At 37.4% G+C, this 13969-nt stretch overlaps 1 protein-coding gene across 1 annotated transcript in view; it reads left to right on the top strand.

The window, feature by feature from the left end:
- The window catches only part of GABRG3 (gamma-aminobutyric acid type A receptor subunit gamma3), a 53925-nt gene that overhangs the window by 12538 nt on the left and 27418 nt on the right, over nt 1-13969 (top strand). Inside the window, exon 2 of the mRNA XM_078146068.1 lies at nt 8751-8903. Coding sequence (XP_078002194.1) covers nt 8751-8903 — 153 coding nt within the window. The remainder of the gene's footprint in view (nt 1-8750; nt 8904-13969) is intronic.

The following is a 13969-nucleotide window of genomic DNA, read 5'->3' as shown; positions in this document are numbered from 1 at the left end:
GTTGCCATTTCTTAAGGGAATCCTCTCCTAATGCCCTTAATTGTCAGTGCTCTCTCCTTTCTCTTCAAATTATTCTATATACACTTGTGTTTGCATCTTGCTTCCCCCACCTGCAGTAGAATGCAAGCTCCTTAGGGGCAACTAGGTGGCACAGTGGATAGAGCACCAGCCCTGGAGTTAAGAGGACCTGAGTTCAAATCCAATCTCAAACACTTGACACTTACTAGGTGTGTGACCCTGGGGAAGTCACTTAACCCTGATTGCCTCTCACACACACACACACACACACACACACACACACACACACACACACAAAGCAGAAGAAGGAAAGCTCCCTGAGGATTGTTTTTTCATGTTTGCCTTTGGGTCTGCAAAAATCAACACCTATCATGCAATTTGAATCTTTTCCCCCTCCTCTTTTTGGGTACAGGAGAATATCTGTGTAAAATTGAGATTTTTCTAACCAGAAGCTGAATTGAACAAATCCATCAAATTCCTGCCTGTAATATTATGGGGTGGTTTTTTTTTATTATTGATGAGTTTGTGGATTTCATGAGCTTCCAATTTTATGAGGACTGTCCTATATCATCCAACAATCAAATGGAAACTCCATCATTTTCATTCTTAGGACATTTGGAATCCCGCAGCATGTGTTAGTTTCTGTAGTTTCTGTACTAAAGTGAAAATTCTGCCTGAGGGAACTCAGTGCTAAAAGCAATCCTGAGATCATAAGCAGAGAATTCATAATCGGTGAATGCATTTGCATGGATTGATTTGATTAGATTCTTTAAAGTGTGAGAGGAATATAAATAATCTGACCATGCCTTAGGTAAGTTATAAGGGAAATTACGTGGAAGGAATAATGAAAGTTTAATTCCCTCTGTGAGGCAAAAGTTAAGCGCACAAGTTGAGACATCTCTACCTTATTTCTCAAAATCTGCAGGTCAGTGTTAATGTAGCAGTGAGTTCTATAAGGAATTGCTCCCTGAAGAGTGCTCCTTTTGAAACAGGCATGATGTTGGAAGATGTCTAAAGTTAAATTATATACCTAGTTCATTAGAAACAAACAAGCTTATTGCATTCAACTTACTAAGATTATGTATCTTCTAACCATTGATTTTCTAAACATAAAATATTTACAACACTGTGCTTAACATAGCAAAGTTTTATGAATTAGTCCTCTAAAGAATATATGGGTACTTATTTTTTCTGGGACAGGCCCTAGAAAGGGGTAATGAGTTGGGCCCAAAATTGAATAGGAGCATGAAAGCATGGAGCAATATATATTTATGTTAAAATGATGCAGTCCTTTTAATGACCCCAAGTTACTCCCTGGTATAAAAATAGGTCATTCTTCTTGTTGTTGCTGTTTTTTTTTTGTTCTAACATAAATATTATTCTGACTACATGGTCACAAATCTTGGGAAAGGATAATTTCCTTAGGTGAGTTGGTTTTTTTTTAAAATTTACTTAAGGCTTAGTTCCTATATCTACAAAATGAGATTAGACTGAATAATCTCTAAAGTCCCTTCCATGTCTAAAACTATGATAATACAAACTCAGTCTCATCCTTAGTTCCAAGATAAAATAGCATGAGATAACTATAAAGCATTATGACCGAATTCACGAAAACATTCACATTTGTACCCTGGAAAGTACAGTATGTGGTGCTCTTCTAACAAATGCTTCGAATGACCGTATAGGTATTACAGTCATTTTGTGGTACTGAGACCATTTTCGGAGTCTCACTTTGGAAATCTCATTCAGATCCTACTGCCTGTACTTTGAAGTATATTCAGTGGCAGTAAATGGAAGCCTTTGAATGCGGGTTTGCTTTTTGAAAAAACTCAAGAGACATTTGGAGTCTGAGTTTATAAAGAATGTGAATGGCCACAGCCAGGTAAATCTATTTCTTTAAAAACAAGTATTGACTTCAATGTAATAGAATTAATTTTCCAGTGTGTCTCATAAACTGTCCCTGAAAGAAATTCCAAAAATAAGGTCCAAAAATGGTTCGAGATCATTAGAACAAATGAATAGTCTCCAAGGAGACTACTTTGAAAGAAAATATTCCTTTGGATAAATAAGCTCTTATGTATTCATTTTAAATATTTCACAGTCACACCCTTCATTTTAAGTAACATACTATCCATGAAAATACTCATTTTATATAAACTTCAATACTTCTATGTTCTGTGATCTCATTTACTGGATATCCTTGTTCTGCCCTACTGCAAATACCTTCCTTCTGAGCTTGCCTTCTAGTTATACTTTATGTATTTTGTATCATGGCAAGGGATACTATTTTTGGCTTTCCTTACATCCCTAACACTTACCTCAATGCCTGGCACATAGTAGATGCTTAATAAATGTTTGTTGACTAAAAGACTTGTTAACCTACTCATGCTCATCTCACATGTCCTATCTGCTGCCAAATCTTATGATTTTTAACTTTGCAATATCTCTCATGTATGTCTCCTTTTCACTTACACAGATACTGGCCTAGCTCAGGTTCTCATCACTTCTTGCTTAGAATTTTGTGACAGCCTTTTAATTTGTCTATTTACATGAAGGGTCTCCCCATTCCTACCCACCCCTCCCCATCAATATACTCCAATGGCTCCCTACTACCTTGTATTAAATATTAAACCCTTTGAAATCCTTCATTACATGGGCCACTCCTACCTTTCCAGTCTTCTTAGTCTTGTATCCCTTCTATGAACTCTATATTAGCCTATTCATTGTCCTAACTCCTAAGTCTATGAATTTGCAGTGGCTGCCACTGTTTTCTTTCCTCACTTCTGCCTCCTGGCTTCCCACTTTCTGAAGGAGGCCTTTCCTCCCATCTCCACCTTTACCCAATATCCCATTACTACTATCACCATTACTATTCCTACTCAATTCTAGGCCAAATTAATACACTGTTCACTTTCCATGCCCAAACCAGGTATATGTGCTGACAAATTAATCAATTGACTAGCCAAGTGATTGCATGTCATATTGTGATAAATAAACATTTTCATTCATTTAGTTTTTCCTGTATAGGGAAGTGAGAGAAGGAATAAGCATTTATTAAGTACCTACTATGTACCAGGCACCATGTTAAGATCTTTACAAACATTACCTCATTTGATCCTTACAACACTCCTGTGAGGTAGGTGCTATTGTTATCCTCATTTTACAATTGAGGAATCTGAGGCAGACTGGCATTACCACTTTTAAGGCAATGTGAAGCTAGATTTTTGACCACTACCTCCCTCAGTCCCACCTCCCTTCTATTAGCCCCTCCCTTTTCTTCCCCTTTACCCTTACTACTTTTTCCATCCCTTCTACCCCTGCTCCCTTTTCTTTCCACTTTTTCCTCCTACTGCCCATAGGGAAAGTTAGATTTCTATACCTAACTGATTATGTTATTCCCTTCTTGAGCCAAATCTGATGAGTAAGGTTCAAACAATGCTCATCTCCTTCCCTTCTTTCCCTCTGCTTAATAGATTTTTGTGCCTTTTCCTGTAATGTAATTTACCCTTGTCTGCCTCCTCCTTTCCTTTTCTCTCAGTACATTTTCTTAGATCAGATTAATCCACTTACTTGGATCCATTTAACCCACTTGATGAGATTTTTTTTATCATTACATCAAAGTCAACTTATACCCACCCCCTTTATGTATACCCCTTTAATATGGTGTAATAACAATACAGTCCTCAAGGGTTACAGATGTCATCTTCCCTTGTAGGGATATACACAGTCTGCCCTTATTAATAATATGTTGTTTTTTTCTGTCCTGTTTACCTTTTTATGTCTCTCTTGTATTTGAAGATCAAATTTTCTGTTGAGTTCTGTTTTTTTTTTTATCAGGAAGTTTGGAAGTCCCCTATTTCATTGAATATCCATCTCCTCTCCTGAAAGATCATGCTCATTTTCACTGGGTAGTTGATCCTTGATTGTACTCCAAGCTCCTTTGCCTTACAGAATATCATATTCCACACCCTACGGTCTTTTAATGTAGAAGCTACAAGTTCCTGTGTAATCTTGACTATGGTTCCATGATATTTAAATTGTTTCTTTCTGGCTGCTTGCAGTATTTTCTCTTTGACCTGGTAATTTTGGAATTTGGCTACTACATTCCTTGGCGTTTTCAATTTGGGATCTCTTTCAGGAGGTGATGTGGATTCTTTCTATGGCTATTTTACCCTCTGGTTCTAGGACCTTAGGGCAGTTTTCTTTTATGATTTCCTGAAAGATACTGTCCAGGCTCTTTTTCTCATCATGATTTTCAGGTAGACCAATCATTTTTAAATTGTCTGTCCTGGACCTATTTTCAAGGTCAGTTGTTTTACCAATGAGTATTTTACATTTTCATTTATTTTTCCATTCTTTTGTTTCTCTTTGACTGATTCTTGCTCTCTCATAGAGTCATTAGCCTCCATTTGCCCAATTCTAATTTTTAACAAATTATTTTCTCCTATTAGATTTTGTGCCTCCTTCCCCATTTGGCCAATTGTATTTTTTAGGGACTTGTTTTCTTCAGTGTACTTTTTTTCCAGTTGGCCAATTGTATTTTTTAAGGATTTGTTTTCTACCGTTAATTTTTGTCCTTCCTTTTCCAAGCTATTGACTCTCTCTTGCATACCTCTCATTTCTTTTCCCATTTTTTCTTCTACCTCTCTTTTTGACTTTTAAAATCCTTCTTGATCTCTTCTAAGGCTTTTTGGGCTTCAGATCAGTTCATATTCCCTTTTGAGTTTCCAGATGTGGGTTTGTTGACAATGTTGTCCTCTTCAGGATTTCTGCCTTGATCTTCACTCTTCCCATAATAAGAATCTATGGTATGTTTCTTTTTGCTCATGGTGTTGGCTTATTTCCTGGCCTTTAAAGAGATCAAGCTCTCCTTCTGGGGAGCAGAGGGCACTGACCCCAGCTTCTTGTGTTGGGAGCCTAGGGCCTTGGTGACTGGCTTTGTGTACTGGGGCCTCTAATGTTGGCAGTTGGAGTCTGTAGGGTTCTACAGCTTACCTGGTATTGGGCTGTAATCAACAACACTGGAACTCTAGTAGTAGGATTGGGTAGTATGACCCCTGGAGATTTCCTGCTCATCTGGGCCTTTCCTTCCTTTCACTTTCTTCAGCTCCTTTCAGATGGATGTTGCAGGATGTTTATCCACCTGGAGCCCCTTGGAGAGCTGCTTCCCTTAGTTTTGTTGAGGCACTGGGAGACCCAGTTGCTGTAGAATGCTGAGGCACCTGGTGGATTTCTAAGCTGATTTCCACCAGTTCCCCTGCCCTCACTGAGGCACTCAGGGGTCCAGGTGTTGGTGTTTGCCTGCTCTACCACCTGGGTTTCAGGATCTCCTCCTGGTATGCTGAGGTGGGGCTTTCCACTAGCTTGCTGGGATGCCTCCCTTTCTGTACTGCTCCCCTTTCCCCAGGCCAAGAGGGGCCTTTCCCATTAATCCCTACTGGACTGCTGTACCCCATCTTTCTTCTGGTTTTCCAGGGTTTTTCCTGGGGTGATATTTTCTGGGTTTTCATAGGTTAATAAGGGATGGTAAGAGCAACTTACTTCTTACTCTGCCATCTTGGCTCCCAGAACATGAAGCTAGATTTGAACTCAGTTCTAGATCCTTCCTGACTTCAAGCCCAGTGATCTTTCCACTATATGTCCTACTTGCTGTTAATAAAGATTATTATGTATAAATTGTTAGGTTGGTTTTTTTAAATACTCATGAAAAGGCCCTATTACATTCTTTATCATGATTTCATAGTTATCACAATATCATCCACGAGCAGGAGTATCTGGAGTTGGATCCAGGAAAATTTTGGAGTTGAAAGGTGAAATCTCAACTCTGACCCTTACTAGCTGTGTGACCCTGAGAAAGTCACTTTTGGTAGTTCTATGAGCAATAGTTTTTGATAGGCAGCATTGTGGAAAGAGTCCATGGCTTTAAGTCAGGGATTTCACATTCAAACCCTATGTAGCTGTGCCATTTTTCTCCCAGTGTGACCTAGGACAAATCACTAGTCCTCACTGGACCTGTTTCCTTACCTGTAAAAGGAAAATTTGGAGTAGATGACCTCTAAGATATCTTCCAACTCTAAATATAAAATCCTGTTGATGCTTTGACCTTAACATCCATAGAGAATTCCTCTACCTTTTGAACTTTGCATGAGACACCATCAATTACCATGGCAAACACTTTTGGCAAGTATAAATTTCTCTGATTAATGCCTTGTTTGACATTAATAGAAAATTACTGAACATAGTTATCCCTCTGGTTGTATTTACCAAGAATCTTAACATATGCATGAGAAAATTTCACTAGAGGAGGAACCTTAAGACTGATTTTTGCTCCAAATCAAATGTGTTTTTGTAATCAACAAAAAACAAACACAGGAGGATCCTGTATTCTTTGTCTCTTTAAGTCAGCTTTGTAACTGTAAATCACAGTATGCAATAGAAAATAATTTCCCAAACATAGCCTTCCTGGTTCCTTTTCATATTTTCATCAAGGAAACTCTAGAAATGAGTACAGATCTTGCTTACTAAGATTTTGCAGAGGTAAGAAAGTATGTATGATTTGACAGATATGGATGTCCTTGGTTATTTAATATTACCTATGATTTTTATTATTATTTTGCTATCTTTCTCTCTCTATGTTATTTTGTAAACTGTTCCCTCTGTATTTTCAGGATTATGTTACCTCCAGCACGACTTTCTTTACTGTGTACTTCACCTGATCTCAATTTTTAGCCCCTGCCCTTACCTCTGTTCTTTTATTTTAATTACTTTCCCCACCACTATCCAGCATTTATTTTTCTTATTCTTACCTACCCCTACCACACTATAAAAAAAAATAAAAGCAAAATCATTGTAACAAATAAGGATATCAAAGCAAAGCAAATTTTCTTAATACCTCTGAATTTATAATTAATTTATGAAATTAGGAAATGGAGGCAAACACTCCCAGTTCTTTGAATACTGGCTGGGAAAAACCATGACTGGCATTGGGAAATCATACTTTAATGAGGCACAGAGGTGCAAAGACAAGCAATGAAAGGATACAGAGGCAGAGAGTGGATGGGGGGGATAAGATGATAAAGGGAAACAAGTAGCATTGGGCAGGGGGAGAGGCACAAATAATCACTCAAGTAACCATGGATTAGAGCTTGGAGCACTAGGCAGCATGGACCTGAAGGGGATGGAAGAGTGCTGGAGATGAGGGGGTAGAGAATTGAGGTCTCATTTTTATAGGGCTTTTTGGAGAAACAGACCAACTTCTATCTGTACCACCTTTGGGTTAGTTCATTAACATATCCAATACAGATCATCTCAAGGTCATTGGTAAAACTTCAATGTTAACATATCCATGTCTTACCTAAGTTCCAGAACTCTTTGATGTTCTACTGGTCTTGAACTTTGAAAGTCTAGAATTTGTCTGGAATTTGCATGTCATAAGACCAAAATTCCTTGACAGAAGTACCTGAGAGGCTTCTGCTTGTTCAGAACATATTACCAGGATGTGAATTTTGGCTAATACATGATATAGATTGTAGGATCTTTGGCACAGTTTGTACTTGACTCTCAGGTCCAGTTTTACATTCTTATTTTCTGCTATTGTCCCTTTATACCGACTACATATAAACTTACTTACTAGGGGCAGCTAGGTGGTGCAGTGGATAGAGCATCGGCCCTGAAATCAGGAGGACCTGAGTTCAAATCTGACCTTAGACCAAATACTTGACACTTCCTAACTGTGTGACTCTGGGCAAGTCACTTAACCCCAATTGCCCCACACAAAAAATAAACAAATAAATAAATAAACTAACTTACTTACTCTACTGACTAGAAAAGGGAGAGGGGGTGGGGGACCAGAACAAGATACAATTTTAACACAGCCTCTATCCAAACTTGTGTGTCTGATGTTACAATTAGTCCATCACCATGCTATAAGGAGGTGGGCAGTATTCTTCATCATCATTCCTCTGGCATCATGATTGACCATTTCCTTGATCAGGGTTATTAATAAAAAATCATTCATTTTTACCATGTTATTATCATAAAATGAATTGTTCTCCTAATTTCGTTCACTTTCCTCTGACTCAGTTCAGACAAGTCTTCTCAGGTTTCTGTGAAACTGTCTCCAGCATAATATTTTATAGCACAATAGCATTCCATTCTATTAATTTATCAGAATTTGTTCATCCATTTGTTAACTGATGAACATTCCTTTAGTTTAAAGTTATTTTCTATTACAAAAAGAGCTGATATAAACATTCTTCTATCTATTGGAGTTCTTCTTTCTTTGCTTTCTTTGGAGGCCTTTGCCTGCTTTTCTGACCTTTTACCACCGAGGAGGTCATACTGCTGTTTATAAATCTCACTGTATATAGTTAAGGTGACCCTTAGAAAGTAGACTCAATCTATTGCTGGACTTTTATTCAAAGTCTTTTCAGTAAGGCAGATCCTGCCAAAGTTTAAAATCTACTGATATTACTTTTGAGAAAACAGGTCAACTTCATGTGCTAATGAGACATCAGAATAGATTTCTGAAGGATATAAAACAGATATTTATAGCAAAATGCTGAATAAAGGACATAATCATGAGCTTTCATAATGAGAATGAACTATGCAATGTACTCTATAATAAATTAAAATTATATGATAATTAAATTTGCTGGCCTGAATTAAACTCATTGTTGATGCATGAAATTTAATTTACTCCACCTTATCCAATACATATTTTTTTATTGCAGGTGATTATGTAGTCATGACTATTTACTTTGATTTGAGCAGAAGAATGGGCTACTTCACTATTCAGACATATATTCCCTGTATACTAACAGTCGTTTTATCCTGGGTGTCCTTTTGGATTAAAAAAGATGCCACACCAGCAAGAACAGCCTTAGGTAAGATTATAAACAATTTTTTTCGTGTCATTTATGTTATTTGAATAGGGAAAACGTATAGAAAATCTTTCCATTGAAGGGAAATAATTAAAAATTTTGGAGTTAATTTCATAGACTCTTCCACAATTAGTATTTTTTCTTTAATCTGGGCCAATAACTAGTGTTTACTGGATACATAGTTCCTTTGTATGCTTGGAACGTACAGCACCTCCATCAAGACAGAACATGAATTCATGGATGAAACATCCAAAAGATTCTTAGAATGAATGCTTTTGGTTTCACTTCTTGATCTAAAATTGATGTGTTTGTGTGGACTGAGGTATGTCATTTAATTTACCAAGTTCCAAATTCTCCATTTGTCCATTTGGGCCCATAGGATTAGATGTAAAGCTTTGATGATTAAAGAGCTAATATTGCTAAACTAATTTTTTAATAAAAAAAATTATTTGTGTAATGTACTTATGCCAGGAAATAAATAATGGTCGTTATTTTATGTATAACCAGAATGTCAAAGATAATGCATTAATCAGCTTTGGATGACAGAAATGAACTTTACTATCCAACATGAAGCTTTGTTATTCAATTGTAGGATCATATAACATTATACCCTATAAATTAAATTGGATGGGGTTTTTTTTAAAATGATAATAAAGATATCTTTTCTATGAATTTTTACTCTAACAAAACATATGAGAGAAAGAGAATTGTTCCTCTTGAATTTTATCAATATACCTTCCCTATGCTTTCTATAAGGGACACAATTTTAATTCATTAATGTGTACTATATGTAGAAAGCTCAATCTAAATTTATGCATTTGATAGAATATTCCTATGTCATGTAACTGAAAATGTTAATAGATTTTTTTTCTTACATTAAGTTAATGGTAACTGTACACTCATCCAGAGAGCTTTTCTCTCTCAAACTTGGACAATCTTACTAATAAGCAATAATCATACAATATACAATCATGTGATCCAAAAAGAAAACACACACACACACACACACACACATATACATACACACATGTAACTTTGCAAACCTTGAAGTGCTATATAGATGCTAGCTATTATTATTTGTTATCATTAGCATACCATTTTTGTTATGATTCTATCAATTGTTCTTATAAGTAACAAAGTCAATTCCAATAATTTTTGGTTGAGGTTTAAGCATTTGAGTCATTTAACTATGACCTTCAATAACTGTGCTTAGTGAACTATGATTTTTATGATGTCCACAAATATTCTTCAGGACATTGGACAAAGCGGTTAAGCTCCTATAAAAGATTTTTCAAAGATGAAAGTTGATGGAAATGATTCACAGAACACCATACTGCCTTGAACCTTCATTTAATGTTGTTTATGTTCCCAAATGGGCAGCTAGGTGATGCAGTGGATAGAGTCCTGGATCTGGAGCCAGGAAGACTCATCTTCACGAGTTCAAATTTGGCCTCAGACACTTGCTAACTGTGTAACCCTTGGCGAATAACTTAACCCAGTTTGCCTCAGTTTCTCATCTGTAAAAATGAGCTAGAGAAGGAAATGGCAAGCTACTCCAATGTCTCTGCCAAGGAAACCCCAAATGGGGTCATAGGGAGTCAGGTACAACTGAAAAATGATTTAACAACTTAACAAATATCCCAAATACACAGTGGATCCCAAGACTGGGGATAGTAGTTTTTGAAGTAAAAATACAGTAGAACCAAAGACTACAGTTAGCGGTTTTAGAAATAAATGCAGGGCAAGCTGATATGCAGTGAAATGCAGTGTGGATTTATTCATCCTATGCATTTTATATAAACTCCCCAAATCCTTCTATGTGTGGGAGAGATGTGATTTCATCTGTGCAGCCATCTCCCCATGTGGAAATTCCTTCCACTCATTCAGGTTAGTAACCTCTCTGCAGCTTATATAATCTTAGAAAGTTTAGTACTCAGCACAGTGCCTATGTGTACATAACAGGCATTTAATAAATATGTACTCAACCTTTGTTGAATTGAAGAAGGAATTGCCTAGGGGATGTAGTTGAGGCAAAGAGCTAGCATGTGTTGGTAACGTCAGTATGTTGTAGTCAAAAGAACACTGGTTCTGTAAACAGTTAATTTAGGTTCAAATTGCACCTCTGACGCTCATTACTAGTGTGACGTTGGACAAATCTTTAACTTTCCCTGGGCCTCAATTTCCTCATCTGCAAAATGAGGGATATAGTCTGGATGTAATCTACAATCTTTTCTAGCTTTAGCTCTATAATCCTATAATAGTCTTCTTGACTACAAGACCAGCACTATCTCCATAAATGAATGAATGTATGAATGAATGAATGAATGAAAAAAAATTATTAAATGTTTAATATGTGATGTCATGAATAAATTCAATAAAAGTAAACTGAGGGACATACTCTGAGGAAAATCAGTTTATTAACAGTGATATGTCTAATTAGGCTCTGTTAAATTTAACAGAGTGGGTCAGTCTGGCCACTTCAGTAAGGCCAGAGACCCCAATGAGAAGGGAGGACCCTCTTTAATGACATGCAGGAAAGGAGGGGCTTTGGGCAGTCGAACTTGGTAGGCGTTTAGGTTTCACTAATCATGCCCCTCTCTGACAATTAAGGAATGCTAATTATCTTATGGGACTCATCTGCTTCTTGTAATCTTGGCCAGGGGATCAGTACAACAAGGTAAGCTTGTGATCCCCTTGAGGTTGATCAAACCTCCCCTAATTGCACAAGGACAGATGACATGTCTTTGTGCATGTGTATGTATGTGTGTGTGTGTGTGTATTGGGGGCAGGGGACCAACTTAAGTTGGATGGGGCTTACAGAAAACAAGCAGATGTCCTAGAGACTAATTACATGAATGATAAATTATCCTTTCAACCACACCTTTAAAATAACTTCAAGGGAAAGCTGCACTCTTAAGCTTAACTCAAAAATGGAGAAGTACAGGGGCAGCTAGGTGGCACAGTGGATAGAGCACCGGCCCTGAAGTCAGGAGGACCTGAGTTCAAATCCGGCCTCAGACCAAACACTTGACACTTAATAGCTGTGTGACCCTGGGCAAGTCACTTAACCCCAACTGCATAAAGAAAAAAAATTTTTTTAAATGGAGAAGTACAGAATAGGGTCAATTACAGAAAGAATCAATTTTTTAAAATACAGAATAATTTTATTTTCCTCAGTGACAAGCACTATGTTAAGCACTAGAGATAGAAGAAAAAATACATAGTCCGTGCTCTCATAACTCACACTTTAATTGGGGGACACAACATATTCAAGATAACTTAACTTCATGATGGATGGAACGGCCCAGAAGTCCTAAGGTTGCGGTGCAGGGTGGATGGCAAATCCAAGGTGTTATTGAGTTATGCTAGGGCCCTCCATCTCATTTGTTGTAGTTGAATAACCCCAAGCTTAACCAAGTGGTATGAATAATCATAATGCTGTCACTGCCTGATGGGATATGGGGGAAAGGCAAAAGGAAAGGCAAGAGGGAAGTGTATCCCCATTGATGTTTCTTCTAAACATTTTGTAGACTGTCATTTTGCATTAGTAAAATATATACATATTTATATAGAGAGAAAGAGAGACAGAGCGAGAAAGTGTGCACAATATCTGGACAACCTCACTCATAGAATTGCTCTGAGGAAAGTATTTTGTCAGCTTTAAAGTACAACACCAAAGGGAACTATTATTCTATTTCCAACATTATATTCTGAGATCAATACAGTCACCAAAGGACATCTCTTTGTGTCGGAAGTACAGGCTCATCTTTTCATTGGCATAATGTATGCTCTCCTAAATGAGCCAAATAGCCTTATTAGCTTCTAGGATAACTAAGGCCAATGAGTTATTCTTTTGAGCAGGAGTATCAAAAGTAGAGAATCCAACAAATCCTGGACTTGCTGATTCAGCAGTGTAAATCAGTTCAAGTGACTTAAAACATAATTAATTTGAATAATTTTTTCAATTCCAGGAAACTCCATTTGATCTCAAAATATAATAAAACCATGACAAACAATTAGAAAGTTATGTTGAAATAAATTATTGTGGTTTGTCCTTCATTCTTGAAGAGGACCATGACATCTGGAAAATGATGCAATGACTTGCAAGAGTGGATTTGAGTAAGGGAGGGCTGTGCAAAGTCACCAGCCTCACTTTCTCCTCCAGAACCATCTGAGTTCAGTGGCCAGATATCTATCAGGACAATTGGAAATGGCCCACGAAGCAGAGGGAGACATTGGCCTTTTTCAGCTAAGGTCTTTCCTGAATTCTCACTTTGATTTAGGCAATGCCCATTCAGTATAATTAGGGCTGTTTAAAGGATGGTCCCTTTAATCCAAAACAAACAAACAAAAAACAAACAAAGCAAGAAGGGAAGACCTCAGGGTCTTCCAAAAGAGACCAAACAATTACTGCCTAAAAGAGAAACAATTACTATTTACATTCACTCTGAGCCATCAGGACCCAAAAAAATAACCATTAAGTGGTGCTTGGGAAGGGACTTATGGTTGGTCAATCAATTAGAGCCAGAGTGAATTGGATTTAAGGCTTCATATTTAAGAAAGATATCTAGCCAGTAAACCCCAAGAATTCAAGATAGATTTCGGCCATCACAATTTACCTTCCTTTGGGCAGAACACCTTCAGGTAAGGGCATGATACCTCATGTGGGGAGTTGTGTTGCCTGACTGGAACTGGCCAGTTGGGTCCCCTGTGGGGCAGCTCAGACTCCTCACAGGTTGTAGTTCGTTCTTCCTCTCAAAGAGGACCATGACGCCAGGAAGATGATGCCATGACTTGCTAATGAATTGTATTTGAGGGAAGGAGGGAGGGCTATACAAAGTCACCAGCCTCACTTTCTTCTCCAGAACCATCTGGGTCCAGTGACCAAATATAGATCAGAACTGCAGATGGCCCAACTGTTGAAATAAATAATGAGAAAGTCTAATATAAGGTAGATATTTTGCTCTGTAGCACAGTTGGTTTGAGCAAATAAAACAGCATTTTCCAAGGACAATCAAAAACTACTATTCAATCACAAAAACAAAACAAACAAAAATGAAAATCAGACA

Source organism: Phascolarctos cinereus, unplaced genomic scaffold (assembly GCF_003287225.1).
Source record: "Phascolarctos cinereus isolate Bilbo 61053 unplaced genomic scaffold, phaCin_HiC Scaffold_726;HRSCAF=1367, whole genome shotgun sequence".
In the NCBI taxonomy this organism is placed as follows: Eukaryota; Metazoa; Chordata; class Mammalia; order Diprotodontia; family Phascolarctidae; genus Phascolarctos; species Phascolarctos cinereus.
Note: the sequence above shows the minus strand (reverse complement) of the source record. Positions and strands in the feature narration are given on the sequence as shown.